The sequence below is a fragment of the Falco peregrinus genome, chromosome 1 (genome assembly GCF_023634155.1).
Source record: "Falco peregrinus isolate bFalPer1 chromosome 1, bFalPer1.pri, whole genome shotgun sequence".
NCBI classification, from domain to species: Eukaryota; Metazoa; Chordata; class Aves; order Falconiformes; family Falconidae; genus Falco; species Falco peregrinus.
This window is the reverse complement of record NC_073721.1, coordinates 75,244,188-75,264,381: the sequence shown is the minus strand read 5'-3', so window position 1 is coordinate 75,264,381 and position 20,194 is coordinate 75,244,188. Positions and strand designations below refer to the sequence as shown.

The following is a 20,194-nucleotide window of genomic DNA, read 5'->3' as shown; positions in this document are numbered from 1 at the left end:
TTTACTGGTCATGTTTGGGTTTTTTTTTTTCCTCTCCACCCATCCTCCCACCAAACACCGGGCTTTTTGGTCAGCTTATCTTACCCTGATATGTATTGCTCAAAATTAGAATGCAGAAGAGGTTTTTTGTTGTTGGTTTTTTAAAAAAATAAAAATAAGAGCAGTAAATGCCAAATATGAAATAATTGTTCCTGTGCATTACTTCAAACTGACATAAATAACTGTACGTTGCTAAAACCACATCAGATATAATTTGGTGGGTACTGAGATGTGCCTGGAGTCTGCCAAATCACCACTTAGCTGAAATCACAATTCATCTGAGAAGCTCATTCTGTCAGTCAAAGTCATTATCTTTACAAGTATTCCCAAATTTCTCAAGTCAAGGCATGGATATCTAGAGCTACAAGCTTCTTGAAGAACCAACTTACCTCTTTCTTTTCCTTGTAGGTAGAAACAAATATTACTAGTCATTCACATCACGCAGTACTTGAAGCATAATTTAGTCAGATGCCATTGTGTGTGCATGCACACACTTTCCAACCTGAAGTTAAAGGTATGAAATCTGGGATTAGCTTTTATTCTCATCCATTTACTTGCTATGTCTGTTGCCAAGCTATTCAATTACATTACATAGCTCAGTGCTCCCAAATGATGGAAGTGATGATATAATCCTACAGACTAAAGTCTTTCTGTTCCGGTACAGGAGTGCACAGTGATCCGTGACAAGAAGCCAAAAAGTTCAAGAAACAGCGATACAAAATACTAGGTAATAATTGGGATATTTTTGTGAACTCTCTTTAGAAATTGGCCATAGGTCTGTGGTCTACAGACTATAGTCTCTGGATTAAATTCAGTTTTTAATTTGTAACCCCCAGCAACTGAGTTTGACTTAACCCCCAAAAAACCCACCCCAAAACAACTCCCAAAAAAGAAGAGGCCCCTACCTATCCTTTTTTTTTTTTCCTTGTTCAAAACCAGAAGATCGTGCATTACCCATGATGTTAAGGTGCATTTGTCCAAGATCCAATACTAGGTTTTTAATCTTTATGAAACCTTGTTTAAATGCTAAGTCACTTTCTCATACGCGGTCTTCACACAATCCTATAATATGCTTTATTAACCCCTCACCTTGTTAGCCACTGAATTTCTCGGGTAGAGCTGCATTTTCAAATCCTCAGTTAAAAGCTCAAGTATCAACAGTTAATAGTCCATGTAATGATTACACCAGCAATAAAATTCGTTAGAAACTGATCAGATGAACAAAATTACTCTATTGGTTGTAACCAGTAAGAAACATTGCAAAAGCTAGCGGCAAATACAACTCAGTTGACAATAATCCATCCTAAACCCTGACGACTGAGCTTTCAAATGATAGACTCACAGATTTGTGTTCATCTCCATTTTTCTTCATGGACTGATGCATTTTCCTTCCTTTTCTGGTGTGTATCTTGTTCTTTAACTTGCACAAAGCTTAGAATTATAGTCAGATAAGACACTTTTGTGGTGGGGTTGAGTAGAAACTCAAACATGATTTATATGAAGGAATCTTGACCTCCATCACATGATGTCAAATGATGTCAAGGACAAGTACTGCTGTAGATACAAAGCAAGCTGGTACAGGCACATGTTTGTTTAAAACATCATAGCAACTCTTAAAAATGGTTCTTATGATGCTGGAGCTGAAGCTAATACAATGTTTATTTGACCAGTCCTAAAACCATAAAATGATCTGATTAACATTTTGTTTAACTAGTAAGCAGAATACTTTGGCAAAATGATTACCTGTATTTACACCTTTTTATTCTGTTCTTGAGCTGCAATATTTAATTTCACACATAGTTCTAAGTAATACCAACACAGAATGCAAAAACATGTCAGTTGTTTCATTTCAAGATAGTTTTAATCAGGTAATTACAGGAAAAAACATTTAAACAATTTTAATGGTGTTATACGTCAACTTACAAGGATATGATGTAACAAACCAGTTACAAACTTAAAGGCATATTTACATTGTACACTCAAAGTAACAAGCTATAGTCATATACACAGAGGAAACAGCTATCGGATGAGTTAACTAAATCATACATCATTCAGTAGAAAGAAATAGCAGTTCGGGTTTAATGGAAACAATATACACATGAGGCACTTTGAGGTCATTAGGTGGAAAGCAAACGGCACCACGTGAAAGAAGGAAAACTATGTACAGCTTATTACTGCAGCTTTGAACATGAAGGCTTCTTCTTCACCAAATGCTTTGACTTCTTAAATGAACCACAACTTTCACAGTTATGAAAGAGAAGCTTTCAGGGACAAAATACACCAAAACCAACCCCCCCCAAACCCCTCCAACCCCTCCTTGTATTTATCATTGCACCAAAGGAAATGGAAGTTTTATCCACCCAGCTGCTGGGCTAACAGCACCATAAACCATCTTCTTAAAGTTAACTCTTTTGTGCCAGCCACCACCCTTGATCTTCATTTTAGTAGCACGAATGGATCACTGTACTGGCTGCATACTGTGCCATAAGCTCTGAAAAGATTTAAAGTCTAATTTAAACCTGTGCATTATTTACACAGGAATTCAAACATTATCCTCCAGGTACACGGGAAGAGATCATTCTGAAGAGAACACATCTGAAGTGGGAATGTTATATTCCACCATGCAAAATTAAGACATTCTTCAAAATACCTTTGTTTCTCTACAGGGAACTGGATTGGTCAAGACTGGAACATCCCTTTCCTAAACTCTGGAAAGGCATCCCAGTTTTACACCATCATTTACTATCTACTGAACAGTTACCATAGTAATTGTAGATTCCTATCAGAATATTGCTTTAATCTTGCACACAGCTGTAGGTACACCCCTTGCTACTGATTCACACGTGCAAGCGCACAGACCCACCTGTGCATACTCAAAATTTGACTAGTATCACAAACCAAAAGGCCAGATTCCATCCACATGAACATCAAAACTCCATCACTTTGCTGTGGGAAAGAATTTCAAGAGCAAAAATAAAATTAATTAATTTGGCAGAATCAAAAGAATTTTCATTTCATTCCTAGTTTTTATGCCTCTGTGTAATAAGCCATTGTGGCTATTTTAAACCTAACAAAATATATAGTTAAAGCATTTTTACTTTCAATCAATATTAATAATGAAACTTAAGAAGCATGATGAGATCAAGAATCATAGTAAAAGTCCAAATTACTGTTTTGTAAATTCATAACTAAAGCTTAACATATTTTTTTGCAGCTTAAGTAGTGCACCGACAGACAGTTAAATTATTACATAATCAAATATTGTGCCCGAACGCAGCTGAATGTTTTTCCCCCAGTAGATGGTGCAGGAGTGCTGCTGTCATTTCACTTTTATCCCACTTTCAAGGGGAAATACTTAATTTTCACGGTAACTGAGGCTTTCAACAGGTGAGTGACTTCATATCCAGTGACGGTTTCCCAAGGCTCCAGTCTCCCCTCCCAGCAACACAAAGCTCTGCAACTACATGCCTAACAAACTACAGTTCTGATGTTAAGCTCAAGGGGAGGAGTAAGGATCGGGGAAGAAATTGCTCTTTTCCCAAACGCTTAAGAAAGTGTTTCAAAAGAGATAGAATAAATGTTACGTGCTGTCAAACCCAAAAGATGCATGGATGTAACAGCCTGTTCTGGAATGGGTTTGCTGTATGTCCAACATTCCACTACACATCTCCTAACTGCAACAGCGGTTAAGATCCCTAACCCCAGAAGAAAAAGTACATGTGCATCCTGCTAAAGCCAACCTTATGTAACCATGTATCTTTGCAGCTCTTTTAGTTGCTCTCAAACAGGGCATGCTGGCTGATACTTTCAAGCACAAGAAGAAAAAGTGAACGTACATCAGCTCAGTAACCCTCTTTAGATGGATCAAGCCTTCAAAGAGGAAAGCAAAAGGTGAAAACATTTTAGCAGCAAAATGGTTAAATGCAAGGTGAAAATATTAATGCACACATTCAATAAAAATACTAAAGCATATATGTTTCATATAAAATACAGTACAGGACCAGAAGTTTCACTATGTTGTATAGTGCTCAGAGGAAACTTAAACTTGCTTCTTTCTGAAGTATATACACAATGTGATTCTGTAGCATTTTCTTATACAGCCAGCAAGTTCTTTTCTTAGGTTGTTCGTAACTCTCTTCACCTTGAATTAGGAACCTAGCACTTACAAATATTAATTTCCTCTCAGTTCACTAGAAAAACATCACTATTTTTAAAATCAAATTTGTTATTAAAGTTAACAGTCTATTCTAGGCAACCAAGTTTAGTTGAAAATGTGTGAAGAATGATAATCAACCAAAGCAGCAGCTTTCAAATATATAAACAGTAAAAACTAAAACTGCTGCTACCGTGTCATATTCTTGGACTTAATTCATGCAATCAACTCTTAATACAAAACTAGAAGCTCTTCCGTAACTTCTACAGTTATCAATATATTTGTCTTCTTTTCAATGTGAAATAATACTTTGAGATGATCTATGTACACAAGGTGGTCAGTTCAAGCTGTAATATAAATATAAATGTTTTCTTTTAAAAAGTATTTTACAGACAGTGTTATATACATTTGCTCATTTTACTTCTGGGCTACAAAGGAAAATTAAGGGCACTGACACATGCAGAAAGAAAAATTACACAAAATATACTAAAGAAATGCAAAAGAAGTGAGAAAGGTCGTGCATCTTTTAAATTGTTTGTTTAATAACAAGGGTATACTGAGGACAGTCTGTCCCAACTCCAGCCCGGATATCAAATAGGCACCTTTGTTAATGAATTATGACTGGTTTTAGTGTTTCACTTATCTTTAATGAGAAGGAAATGTTTCTTACTTTATGACAGAGCACCGCATTAAAAAATTAAAAAATTTCTCTATGGGTTAATCAGTTAATTCTTACCTGAAAGTTGAACACTTAGTAAGTACAAAGCCATAGCAAATATCGTACACAATATACCACCACACATACGTACATACACACTCTCTCTCACTCCCTCCCCATTCCTCCCTCCAAATTTCCTCAATTAAGAAGTTCACTCCAGTTTTGCCTGGGCTGTAATTTTTTTCTCAAGCTAAGTCTTTTGTTGTTTTTGAGCAAAACACACAGTACTTTTGTTCTTGCCCGTTCAAGTAAGAAAAAGTTGCAGTTCAAAATAATGAAAACAATTTCACTTTTGTTATTAATCTTTTGTTTTAATCATAGTACTTGATAAACAGCTGAACAGGATCCTAGTTTGACAGAAGGATAAACAAGAACACTGATGACAATTTGTTACAACTGCCTTAATGTACCTTTTGCTTAATGAACATTTGAATATGCAATAAAGTATTTTTGGAGGACACCCCAAAAGAAAACAACTTGCTGGTTGAGCAACAGAAACAACTTCCTTTTTGCTATTATGTTGAAATCAAAGTAATTTATATATAAAAATAAATGTTATGTTCTAACAAGAACATTTTAGACAATTACATCTGTGCTTAACAAAAAAAATATTGGTCACTCAAGACTAGAATAATTAATATTTTAAAGGTTTTTAGATTATCAGAATGTATGGATACAACTCAACACAAACTGTAGCTGAAGGGAAACAGGACTGAAAAATACCAGTTTGTCCATCTGGAATAAAAATGAGACTAAATTAACTAATAAATATTTAAAATACTACCATGGAATGTGACAGTAGATATAGTCCATACCTACTACATCAGAGGGAAGGAAAGTTTAACATGTAATAATTCGTACCTTACACATTTAGTTAAATATAAACATTTGTTATTTATACATAAAGTCGCTTCCAAAAAACTATTAATAAGTGATTTAGTTGCACTTAAAATCAGTTTCATTTCTCATTTGCCGAGTATTAACTTTTCTTAATCTTAAATCAACTGTCGCTAGTGCACTTTTAGTTAAAATCTCCCCTCAGATAAGTTTTAATCCTTTTAAAAGAGCCCCCTCACCTAAACCATGAATGTACAAAGTGGCAAAAGTTAATCCCTTTTAGTATAATCATAGTTTATATACTCATTTTATAGCCAATAATAAGAATAGGCTTTCCTTTGCAAAATCTCCTTCACAACTTGCAACAAACGCCACGCACTCAAAGGAAATAGTTAGGCATGGCTAGCACTTGTAAAATGCCAAGGTCTGACAAGTCTTGTTGCTTCCTCCACATCAAGCATCTCTTACATGAAAGAAGATTCCCTTCAGCTTGCCAAAAAGCTTCCTCAAATCCAAGTTAGATGCTTCCTGGAAACAAAGATTTTTCAGCTCTGTTTGGCACAAGACTGATTCATCCCGCAGCTTTATGCTTTCCTCCACAGCACCCACATACCTCACCGCAGTGATGGCATGCTCTCAAGGGGAGGTAGCAGCACATACATGGAGCAATGAACGAGAGTGCCACCAGTGCTAACCAGCGTAAGCAGAACTTGTCATCATTAGTGTCACATGAGCAAGGATCAGAGAAATCTCCTTCAGAGTCTGACATGCAGTGATACAGCATGCTCTCTGCGCAAAGCATGCAACTAACTTGGTAGATACATCTTTTAATAGGATCTGGCGCATCTTGACATTTTCCTCTGCCATTATCTTCATGATTAAACCTTTCCTGGCAGTAAATACAGCGTGAACGCTCACCATCCTCTTTTCTTCTTTTTGAGTTTTTAAATTTTGATGAGGAAGGCTGAGTTTTAAATACCACAGAACTCTTTGAGTCTTTCAGGGAATTCAACTTAGTTCCATCCCCACATGGGTATAAATAGTCAGATTTTTTACCGTCTGATTTAGAAAATGGTATATTTGAGTCTGCGTCATCCCTCTCGAGGTCGTTCTTCCACATGTCAGGATGCCTGTAGTCTGCATAACGACGTATCAAAATGTCACGAGGGTTTATTCTAACAATTTCATCTTCATCCTGAAAGCTAACGTGCCTGATTGACTTCCGTGGGACCTGAAATGGCAAAGCAAGGTAAGTTTACTATACTGAAGTTCCAAATTTATATCTACCTACAAAGTAAAACTTAGATTAGAAAACTAAAAAACAGGTTTTCTTTTCCTTGTTGCTGGAAGAGAAAAACTGCAGCTTATTTTCTTACCAGTACAATTTACAGACTTCCTCACAATAACGAGCCTTTTGCATGATATTAGGACCATGAGCTTTAGTATTCTCTTCTGACTTTTTAGGATCTCGTAAGAGCTTTGGATGTTTCCGTATCTGCACAGAACTTGATACTATTCTTTGAATTATGCTCAAAATTCAGGTTTTAACATCTTACAGTGGCAACTAATTCCTCAGATCAATTACGCCTTACATGGACCTGCTGATTTCACGTCAGTGATGACACAGTGCTTTAAAATTAACTCCCTGATATATTCACTTTGAGTTACTCATGTTATTTAGGAGAAGCTTCTCTTTATTTCTGCTCTAAGTTTTCAATCTCTCTCCACCTGTGCAACAAGAGTATTGAATACTCATTAGTTATTCTCAAAGCTGTAATCTAGAGCAGGATTTTGCCAGATGAAAAATAATATTCCGTAGCAGGATCAATAAATAACAGGGGCTTCTAAATGCATCTCCCTTTAGCTAACACACAGTACTTAAATCAATTAGCTTAGGACACCAAATGCCCAAGTACTTTTTAAATTCTCGACTTGTAACCAGCTGACCATAATTCAAGACCTTTTGCCTCAAAAGGCAAGTAAGAAGGAACATGCTGAACATACAAAACAAACAGCAGAAAGATAAGATAGTTGTTTATTCTGCCTTACAATGAAAGGGCATGGGGGCATGAAAAAGTTGTTGAAGGTGGCAAATTTGAATCGTCCAAAATGAAATACTGCAGACCTTAGGTAAGTGTAAGATAGGGGACTGCCACTAAACGTTACTGAAATCACATTACAAATGACTTTCAAGAAAAAGTGCAAATAATGACAGGATAAAAATGTAGCACGTGTATGGAAGGACCTCCTGAAAATAGTAGATAGTGCAGCAAAAAATCAAGAGTCTCAGTATGTCCCAGTATTCCTGCCTTACAGACAGGCAATTATTTTCCTACACTGTAGGGCTATTATAATCGGAGCCAGAATATAAGCGAGCTTCAAGTCAAATTCCGCCTTTTTCTCCTGTCAAGTGCACAGCCTGCAAACCATCTCACAGAAAAGACTGAGAAAAAAAAAAAAAAAACTCCATAAACCATCAGCCTTACAAATTCTTCCAGAATCATGAACTATTTGGGAATGCATGTTCAACATCAGTACTGTTGCTTTGAGAGTGTTTTTACCTTATTAGTACTGATCAAATTAATGAGAATTAATGTGTCACCATTCCATAGTCAAGGACAACAGCTGAACGGCATGTTCCTAGTCTGTTGCAGTGTGTAACAACAAACTACCGAAGATCTCGTTTTAGGTTAACACATTTCTATTTCACTTGCACATGCCTATGCTCCTACTGCACTGAGGTCTGCAGGCCCTGGGAAGGCAGAGGGGGGAAGACAGAAGGCAGCTGGGAAAGAGGAAGGGATAGCTTCTTAAAATATGCCAACTTCTGATTATGTAAGAATATCTGTAGCCTGCTCTAACCATCACTTCCCCCCTGCTTAATAATCCTTGTGTGATAAGTACAGAACTGTAATTAGAGCTGCTTTACCCTGGGAGTTTCAACTGGAGTATGCTAACAAAAATAATTTTTTTTCCTTGGCTCTGAGCCACATAGCTGGACTTCCACAAAGTCTGGAGCATACAGGGTGAAGAAAGGTTATATCCCGTTCAGCTAACATCACTGCTCTCCATACTTCCCCAGGCTCCGATGCAAGCAGTTGGGCCTCTCCTTTGCTTATAAAAGCGGAGTGCTTCTCAACACTATTCTGTTTTCAAACAAGAAAAAGAGCCTATTGTTTTAGCATCAATAACTAGCCATGGCTAATTGGCTTTTTTAAACAGTTAACAGCATAAATTTAAGGGAAAAAGCAAAAAAATGCTATTATGATTCTGCATGTTACAAGCATAAAGGATCCTTACCCCACTGTCCACACAGAATATTATGCATACATTTAAGACATTAAATAAAACCCATTGTTTAAAAGAAAAAAAACCCACCCAAAACCTCAAACCAAAAAACCCAACCTCAACCTCCCATTCCTCAGACAGCTAACAGCCATTAAAGATCACTATAAAGACTAATAACTAAAATCTGACCTCTCTTCAAGTCTTTTTTTGTTTTGTTTGAGCAGAACACACACAATACATAGAACTAATTTCTTTTTTCCAAGTTCATAGCCAAACACCTACTAAAGTGCTTAAGGTCTGACATGTTACAAAAAAAGGCAGCATTACATTCTTTATGCAACTGATATTAATAAGTTTCTAAGAAAGCAAGTGGGAAATCCTGAAACACAAGCAAACAGGAGAAACGTTGGAAAAGCTCTATAAATAAAGTGGTTACATATTGGCTGCTTAATGGGACCTATATGAAATCACAAGGTACAGGAAACCTGAAGAATACACAATCCAGACTCAGTTAGGTACAAATAGAAGCAAAATTCAATGACAGTAACACACATAGTCCTCTAGCCATTCAAAACTGTAGCTCAGTACAAGTGCCATCTCTGTGTAACAGCTGAAACATGAAGGGAGCCAATTTTTGTTGTCATGACTGAACTCACTAGTATTACACTTTACTTGAAGGGCTGCACCTCTAAAGAAGGCACAGACACTTGCTTGGTGTTGTAGCCTTCCCTGTCTCCTCAAACGGATATACTTGATTTTGCTCAGCTTGCAATTCCACAATACGAGGACAGCAGCAGCTGAATATATCATTGTCAAGTACTAAATTTAAGATAAGCACATTTCAGTATATCAGAAGCCGAAGAGTTGAGGGACTTTGGTACTTTTTAGTAACAGCCAAAGTATAACAGGTAAAGAACTGAACTGTCATTAATCACTTCTTTAGTTTGAGCATTTTCTTCTTGAGCTATTCAACTTAACGATCTCAGTAAGACTATTCAAACTTAATTTATACAAAATTGAAACAAAATAGGTATTTACCTCAAGATCTGCTCTGCCACACGGTCACACACATGGAGTTCAGCAGGGACAGTGCAGTGTGCACACATACTGAATGTGAGATTTTGCTGACTTGCCTATGTTCTAAATGTGTGCACCACAGGACCATGCAAAAAGCATGGAGTGTCAGATGCAGGTGGTGCTACAATATGAGAAAAGTATTTTAAAGAATATCTACTTAAATTCCCATGGAATCTCCTGTAACTTCAGTCTACAAGACGTGAATTCTAGCATTGTCATTTCAAAGAAATTCTTAGTTCATTTCTATCAGACAGACACTACCCAGTGTACCACAGCTTAAATTATCATTTTCTCAGTATCTAATTATGTATGTGCTCTTAAAACATACAGGTATTTTAGGCTACTGCACTTGTCTTTACAACTCAGTGAAGACAAACAGCACATACATCACTGGCTACTGCAGCTGTTAAGCGTTAGCTCCGATAAGCTAATCACCCATCTATTCTACTTAAGAAATTTTAAAATTATCATTGCAAGTAAATGGGAAGAGGGAAAAATATGTACTGGTGAGGTAACTTACAGAAAGAGATAATTGGTGCATATAAAGGATTAAAAATCTGAAGTTCATGATTTCAAGCTCCTTCTTTTTTCAAGTTACTTCTCCAGATGACACTGTTTGCTTCTTTTGCCCAATAAAACAGAAAGCAGATGATACAAGACTTTAACACAATCCTATCTTGCTTTGCAACAATGACAGAGGGTATTAAAAAGCTTCACTTCTAGGAGCAGAAATATCTTCTGATGAAGTGTTCACAACTAGAACTTGCATTCTGCTTTGACTTCTGTTATTAAGCTTATTCTAAAAATCTTCCCATGTGTTTGCTTTAGGTATAAGACCCTCAAATTAATTATTACCCAAGTTGCTGTTAAGCCTACTTCTACGGTCTACAGAAAATGTGGGTTCTTTTGAGGCTTACAAATAAGCAAAATGTATACTGTTAAAGGAAAAGCTGTAACACTGCCTTTCAGATCTAATGTTATATAAATATGACCACCTTCACAAAAATGCCTGTATATCAGCCTTCCTCACAGTAGTGGTTTTTTTTCTGTTTTAAGAATGTGTTTATCAATAGCTTAATACTTTTTACGCTTAACTAATACACTGTTTTCCTTACTGTATCAAAATAAGAGTATTTTAGTTTAAATAAGCAGTTAGAAAACATAAACAATGTTCCACTAAAAATTTTTAGCACAAGTGCCCCACTGTGTAATGCATCCAAGATACCAATTTAAAAGATACTTTTCAATATTTCTAATTGAAACAGTATTAGTACATGTGTAACCGAGACTGAGCTCATGGCCAATCAACAGTTTCTGAACAAATATAAACAGATTTTCAGGGATGCAGATACAGAAGTCTGTAATACAGAAAACTGACTTCAAAGTGAGATCTATTCATGTTTGCTGCCCTACAAGCATGGGTAAATACCTTCACAAAGCTTTACCTCTGCCATCATAATGCTGGAAACATTTCAGCTGCAAGGCTTATATTCATCATTTCAACAAGTTGAGGGTATAATGCTATATACAGGGATTTAGAATGAAAGTCCTTTCTTGTCAGAAATTACACTGTGTCATTAATGCAGCAAGTAAAGAACCGCTTTTTTTGTTGGTAGCCTTACCTGGTTAGGTTGGCTAGGAAAACAGGCTCTCCTGGTGTTGAAATCCTCAAATGCTGAAGGCCTTAAATTTGTACTGTTGTAAGGTTCACTGGTTACTACAGTTTCGTGTTGGAAAAGGTGATCTTTCATTAATGAACCGGATGTATTTTCTTGAGTAGTCTAGAATACATAAGAACTCCCTTAAAATGATTTTGCATTTATACAAAACCACACCAAAACCACCAAGTTCATACATAAATGCATTAATATTCTACATAATGTGTTAGAGGCATCTATAAACACAAGTATTTTTAAATGCACATTTTTGAAGTACTTATAAGTTGTGTTTTCTTTACTCCAAGTAAGCCTTGGAAAATAAGGGTTCCTTCGCTGCAGAGCATACACAACTTGGACATCAGAGATACATGCCTTTGTAATTCAGTTGCCAAATGAGACCAAGAAACCTCTTCAAGAAAGGATTAACTCAGTCTCTGAGATTATACTTTCTTTAACTACCCACGAGGCTGTCAGTATTGAAAAATATACAACTGGAGGAAAATATTTCTGAGACTAATAAGGCAAAAGCTAGTCAGACCTATTAATAAATTAAAGGCAAGATCCACTGGAAAGGAACAGAAATTAGCTTTAACATATACTGGTTCAATTAAAATAGCTAATTACAGCAAGTGTGTATTAAAAACCCCCTAATAATAACTGTCTTTTTGACATTAAGGTTATTACCAGGCAATTTGATACAAAAATGAGACCACGTGGCAATATATAATGAGATATCTGCAGGACATGTGCCACACAGAATAAGGAGGAAGTATGTTTGGGTGGAAAATTGGCTTGTGAGATGATCCAGTTTCTGGAAAGAATAGAAAAACAAACAGTTCTCATTCTTTAACTAACTGGGATATACTTAGGATACAGTACAGCATATTGATACAGATCCCATTGGGCTGCCAAAAAATGTACTGTACAACGTTTTGTTTGTACTGAGAGATGCCGTGAAGTTAACTGGCTGTCATCATCTGATAGCACTGAGAAAATTCTGGCATCATCCAACTTCCAGCAGTGAGAATGCTTCAGCTTTATTGTAAGGATTTGTATATATCAAGAAAACATTAAGTGGGAAACAATAAGAGTACTGCAGAAAACTACTGAGGCAGAGGCAAGCCTGAAGTTTTGGCAGGTTAAGTACTAACACTGATTCACTAGTTTTCATTTACCAAAACACTTAAGGAACTTATTCTAGGATTACATTAGCACCTCACATACGTTAAAGCCTAACGTATCAAGTTCTCAGACATCTAGATGAAGTGGAAGTAGCTGTTCTGTAGCTGATCTTCAGGAGAAAGGAAATAATCACATCCCTAAGAATTTATATATATTGTTCAGAAGCACTCTGAGTGGAAAAAAATAAAAATTGGGGATTAATTAATACTAAAAAGCATAGGCCCCATGAAAGACAATAGCTCAATCAGATTAAAGTTTCACTGAAAAAATTTCAAGACAGGCAAAACTACAGAAAGAAGTACTTTTTGCAGATCCTTGAGCATGACACCACCGCTAAGCAATTGACCTTGTTGTCAAAATTAAATTTTCTGGTTAACATCGCTGGGAAAGGAGTACAGAAGAAATGTTAAAATGACTGGCAAGAGTTAGGTTTCATGGATGTATACTTATTTTAAGAGCAAAAAGCATCAAATATTAGTGCAATCTCAAACATCTTCCTAGCAGGAGGTACTCCTGCAGGTACATTGCCCAATGACATAAAAAGCTTCCAAAACACTGGTTCAAACCACAGAAGAGCTGCACTCAGAATGAGGAAGAAATGTCTACAACTATTTTTGGTTTGAGCAATGTTAAAAATGCTTATGAGCAGAAATTATTTAAGCTAGGAACACACTGAACAGCTAGAAGCCATTTTACAAAAACCACAGTGATATGCACTATGTAGCCCCCTTACTCTCCCCAGCTATCTTCAACTTGAGTAGTCTAGGGAGAAGGATGAGCACTACAGAAACTACTGCTTCTTCCTTCCCAGGGATAAAAAACATACTACGCACAAGCCAGTCTTTTTCCCTGGGTAAGGTTTGCAACAGCTTGCATTATTTCCTGTCCCTGCAGGTGATTCACACCTTTTTTCTTTGGAAATAAAGTACCTATAATATAGAGCAAAAAGGACACATGCACATGCTCACACAGACAGACACTCTCTCCCCTTGGCAGTCAAGAAGGGCTCCATCTAATAAAGGACGCAAGCACTGCTCATCTATTACAGTGCTAACTAGCAGTGCCAGACACTGATGTATGAAATACAAACCTTAATCTTAAAGCAAGCCTTTGTGCCCTATACACAGCAATTATAAAGGAATGCTTTTATAAAATTCCAGCACAGGCACCACAATTCAAGCTAATTGACTTCAAGGACAAATTTGGGGGTGGCAGGAGACAGAGAAAGGCATCTGACCTTTGTAAGGCAAGAACTCAGTTGAGTTGTTCGGAAAGCACAACACTCAGCCTACCAACCCAGAACTACAGGTAAGGGGACACAGCCTCACTTCTGGTATTTATGAAAAATTAAAAGCCATCAGGTCTGTTACGATCTTATTTAGTGTATGAATTTTCACTATGCAGAGCTACAGAAATGCCAGATGAATATCCTGAACTCCCTATTTTTAAATAACTGATAGTTTAGATACAGCCAAACCACGTTTATTACTATCAAAAAGGCTTCCTTTGGACAACGCTTCCCACTCCAATGGGACATTTTACGACAAGGTCATAAACACCTGAAAACCCACATTTATAATGGAAACACTGACAACCTGAAGGGAGAGGCCCTAGAAACAAAAATTCTATTGTATTGAAAATGCATTTAAGTAAAACCCAAACATGTAAAGTTTTCCACAAGAACTAAGCTTAGTATATTAAATATACAGAATATTAGACACACACACAGATGCACACATTCCCCTTTTATACTGTCCAAAGCAATTACACCGCCCACATTCAATATCTTTAACCACAGTCTGCAAAGTACAGTACTGGCATAGGTTATTCAGTATCATCTGTAAAGTAACCTACGCCAGTTTTTAATGCACAACGGAAATCTGGTTTGCTCCCAGCTGCTGGTATAATAATTACTGTCCTATGGTTGCTAAGAGATACTCTGAATTTTTTTTCCAAGACTACTAAAACATTTCTGTGCGCGCAGGCAAAAGGATGCTGGGTAAAGCAATAAAATGACTCCAGCTGTAGCTCTCCAGCAGAATTCAAAGCCAGATGACAGCTGTAGAGAAAATGAAAACCAGACTGAGCTTCTCTTCTTCAATTTTTCTCTCCTTACTTCTCCCAGTTTGCCAGAGTTAAGTCTGGGAGAGAATTCAACATTGTTCTGCAAACATTGTTTAAAATGTTCTGCTCTAAAGTAAGTTTAATGATTACACAGAAGGATGGAAGAGACCACATTTCCGTTGCATCCCAGTTCTTGTATTTACTTCCCACGAAGCATGAAAATCTGCTGTTTGATGCTAACCAACACAAGTAGTATTTGAAAGTTTTTTCCTTAAATTTTTAATGGTGAATTAATGATACAGGTTTCAAAAATATTTGAGTAACTTCTTCCTGCTTTATCTATTTCTAAGACTGATGGAGCAACTATTTTCATATTTGGCAAAGAAACTGTTATAATCGGGTATTATTTCTGATACTGACTGAAATATTACCTAGATTACTCTGAACATTTCACACAGTTTAAAGTAAAAAATAAGGCATTTGACATGCCTTTTTCTTCCAGGGCTCTTCTACCTGAATGTATAAAGCATACGAGAGGTTTTTAGGGATTCTGAGGAAGGACCTAATAAATTAAACCACAAAACATAACTCCAAGGAAATAAGAGAGATGGAGATGTAAAGAGGCTGTTAGGAATGCTGGTGAGGGGTGGGGTGGGGAGAAACTTCCTCCTCTTTTTTGAATACTACTCCACAAAAAAGCTTAACACACACAAAAAATTTTAGCACCACATATTATTAGATTTATTTTAAATGAATAATATAAATTCATATTACTTTTAGTTCTAGGAACTACACCTAGTCAATTTAGGTGCACTAAATATTGCTAATCTTTAGTGTTCTATCATGTAGTATTTTTTGCTCCATAAAAACAATAGCGTCAAGAGTAAACTATTTCACATTTCCTTACAAGTCATAATGTCAAGTTATTTCTGCAAGTTAAAACCGTGAACCTTTTGTTAACACACAAAATAAATTAAATGGTCACTAAATAGTGCATTTAAAGAGGCATACGAAACATTTTTGTCCTCCTTGACTGCATCAAAACCATGTAAGATGGTGTAAGTTGCAGACCCCTTCATATCGACAAAAAAATAATCCATGTACTCATTTCTGAAAGAACATGACAAACTTATTTTTGTGCTTATAATTTATCGGTCTACAGTCTTCTGCAAGTAGTAAGAAACTCAGAAGTATAAGTGCTCCATTTCTTATTACTTCAAAACTGTTAAGATGTGTTGGTAGCCTATAAATAATGCCAGTATGGCTGAATCAACAAAACCTGAAGGAAATCAAAACTCAACTGCTCAATTTTTCAGTTCTCAAAAGCAATTTCAGCATTCAAAACACACATAAAAGTACTTCTACATGCATGAACTCTAAATTTCATTTAGATTTACTTATAAAAAAAAAAACCCCACCTGATTTTTACATATTTTTTCAGTTAGGCTAGATGAGTTTTAAAGCAACAAGTTTACATTTAGTAGAGGAAAAGAATCTGAGACAAGCTTTGAATAAACAAGCAAACTGACTTAAAGCAAGTTGCTTGCGTACTACATTCAAAATGTCCAAAAAGTCTGGGTTTACACCAAAAAATCCAAACCTCCTACCTATTTGGTTTAATTCCCAGTATGTATTTCCATATAAGTATATATACATTCCCAGGGTCCATTTACAAGCGTTACAGGAAGCCAGATAGGTCCCCATTAACTCATTTGTGCATTTCTATTTGAAATTAATCTAGTAAAACTAAGGCTTATTTAATGATATAAACAATTTGCAAATGATACATTCATTAAACAACTAATAGTAATTGTAATTATTTAAGCAACCTTTACAAGCAAGTATGAACACCCTTAAGTGATTGCTTTTGATACTAAGATTTTAACATTATTTCTGAACAACAGAGCATCTAAACAATCTATAACAAAGCTATTTCTTCTTAAAATGATATATTTTATCTTCAGTAAGAAGAATGCTTTTTCTATGAGATTTTAAAAACTGTACAAAAAAAAGAAAATAAAAATCTAGTAACCCAGGATAAAGCATAGCGAGCAAAATGTTAGCCTAGAAAGCACAAGATAAGAAATGAAAATCCAAACACTAAACTAAGAGTTGCACATGTAAATTTTGGACAGCCCCTATTTCTGCTTGCCACACTTATAAAATGTGATAGTACTTATCACAAGTAAGCATTGGAGCGTAACAGCAGTGTCACTGACTAGATCAGAAGGCTGTCTGTATTGATCTTATTTGGATTGTCTTGTTTGTTCTCTGTACTGTTGAATATAACCAGCCAGCAAAATAACTTATGAAGCATTTTTTGCTTTCTTCATCACTTATCATCTTCCTTTAAAAAAAAAAAACCACTGCCAATGAAATTTATGCACAAACTATATTCATACTACAAATATGCACTAAATATAGGACTCCTGCTGTGTAAGAAGACTAGGACAGCGTAGGCAAAACACCTGGGCAGCAGATGATGTAACTGACAAAGGCCTATTAAAATCAGTATTTTCAAGTGCACCTTGATGACATCCTGGGGACTACCATACCAACTAGTGAAGAAAAAAAATGAAACTGAAGAATACCAATACACGTGTTACTACAGGGCACAGACAAAGATATGTGCATTAACAAACACGCTATGAAAAGTGTGAAATACCCTTTCCTCTTTTTGATATTCTGCTATTTTAGAAACAGCTTATGACTACTTAATATTTTTAATGGAGGGGCTCCACTGCCTGATTTTGTAATACTTCATGAGGTTAAAAGTTACAGTTATGGGGGACTGTTCTGACAAAATAACAAATATCCCATTGCCCTCATATCCATGTGTCAACCTGCTCTTTAGCATTCTATCCACACACTAAAATGCCCTTGCATAGCTAATACTCCAAAACTTACTCAAAAATACTATTAGACACTTGGGAAAACAGCTTATAAAATAAACAGGGGTGGGGGGATCACTAGTCCTTTTAAACTATAGTGGAGTGGGAAGAAGGGGGGACAAGTCAACATGACTTTTCAAATACGTAATGAATTATCTTTAAACAAAATGGTCTGAGCAGGCTTTCAAGTGAAAAAATTCTGGGGTACCAACTTCCACTTACAAGAGTATCAATCTTAAAAGGAGGTAAGAATTAATCATTTGGAGTAGGATGTACACTATTTGGTATATTCTTGATGACTAGACCTGGTGTTTGTAATTAAAATGCTGCAGCCTTCTACACACTGACATTCATAACCCTGCAATTATGGCTTCGGTATTGATACATAAACCTGATTTAGATCAAACTTAACCTAACCAGGGTGGGTTCAGGCTTCCCTGCATTTTTTTTTCTTCCCCACTTCTGGTATTGTTATCAATAGGCAATTCTAGTATCATTTATTTTACTTTGGTATGCAGAGATATGGTAAGAGAAACTAGCTAGCTTTTTTGCCTCTAGAAAACAGTTAATTCTTGCCATCTATCCACAGCACGAATCCATAATTAAGCAAAAGTGTGTTGTGGTGAAGTCATGAAGTATGTTTTCCTGTATGGAATGTAACAGATAATTCTACCAGCCATTTGCACCAAATAGGATTGTCTGTACCTGTAAGTTATAATATATTTTTTAAATAGATATATTTATTTAAAAAATACATAAAGTAAACATACATCATCTATTTACATATCTAAATATATGTAATGTTTACACCTATATAGAATAGATGATGTAAACACACTTTTCTCCACTTTCCCAATAAGAAACTTTGCAAACATAAAGAATCGCAGATATTTGCTTCAATTTTGGCATCCTTATATAGAAACAAAATAACTAGGCTGCATAATCAAGAGGTAATTAGTTTCCTCTAATCTTATTAGGCCTGTAGAAATTGCTCAATTATTAATCCTTGCAACAAAGCATGTTTAAACAAGTCTTTTAAAAGCTGATCAAGGATCGCATTAACTTTGGCACACATCTCCTCTACCTTATCAAAATCTCATTCCTATTTTAAATCCAAAAAATGTAATATTTATAGCAACTTTACTTTAAATTGCCTTAAAATAAAGCACTGCAAATAAAGAACAGGTGATTGCACAGCCAACACTTACACAGAGATACACTTCGACCATAAAATGAAATCAGGAGACTCTTCCACCTGGCCACTGTACAGTATCTTACAGTATCTTTTCTAAATACTTAACTCTCAAGTCTCCTATCATAATTTGATTCTTACCTGTATCTTCAAAGTAGACTGCTAATTTTCTATGGGTGATAGATACACCGCATCTATCTACACCGATAAAGAATTCAATATTGCATAAACGACAAAACTCTTTCCCTCAAGAAACCCCTTAGGAAATACTATCAGTTTTCTGAATTGTCACCAAGACCCATGAGTCAATTTGTTTCTGTACCAGCTTCATATTAACTTAAATACCTACACGCCAAAAAATGAACATGTGAATAGAGCCAAGACTTTCCCTGAAACTGTAAACAGGAAATGACATGACAAACACACACAGACATGAGTAGGTTTTTACTCAGTTATATTACAGCTATTTACTCTATATATGCATCCATAATATTTGTTTATACTGGCTTTTTAATTACATGGATTCTTGGATACTACCAGGCAGTGCTACACATCAGTGTTACAGTACTTGACACAGTATTTGTGTAAAGCACTACAACTCTGAAGCATAGTAGGAGGTAAGTTTTTTACCTCTGGTGCTCCTATGACCTATAGGAATTGAACGATGCAAATAAGGATCAATAAAAATTTGCATCTCAATAAGCGACTGCTTTACCTTCAGTGTGGTTTAAAAAATTACCTGAACTTCCACCCTTGTTTAGATGAGATTCTTGTAACCATTGTCTCAGCATGGTTACAAGCTTTTCAACTCTAACCACATAACGGTAGAAGTGTCTATCACTGCAGACTGAAATCTAGGAAAACAAATAGGATGTGTGTGTAAAAGAAGATTCTTGATCCCCTATTTATTTTTTTTCCCCAGAAGAATACTTCATGTTCCCATGAGTTCAAAGAGGACACATAACCTAGAACAGACATTGTAAACTTAAAAGTTAATCTCAGGATGGTTAATCATCCTATTGATTAAATATTGACTACTTAGGTTAGGATAGACAATATTGTAAGTCTTCCAGATAACTGTTCTGGAATGTATTT

The 20,194-nt window shown here is 35.9% G+C and overlaps 1 protein-coding gene across 5 annotated transcripts in view; it reads right to left on the bottom strand.

The window, feature by feature from the left end:
* Positions 1-5,200: 5,200 nt before the first annotated feature.
* Positions 5,201-20,194, bottom strand: part of SPRED1 (sprouty related EVH1 domain containing 1) — a 59,668-nt gene continuing 44,674 nt past the window's right edge. For all 5 annotated transcript variants that reach the window (XM_005234607.4, XM_055800182.1, XM_055800186.1 and 2 more), the window contains exons 5-6: positions 11,735-11,893; positions 5,201-6,978 (exon numbers count right to left, since the gene is read on the bottom strand). In XM_005234607.4, coding sequence (XP_005234664.1) covers positions 6,319-6,978; positions 11,735-11,893 — 819 coding nt within the window. In that variant the 3' untranslated portion in view covers positions 5,201-6,318. The remainder of the gene's footprint in view (positions 6,979-11,734; positions 11,894-20,194) is intronic.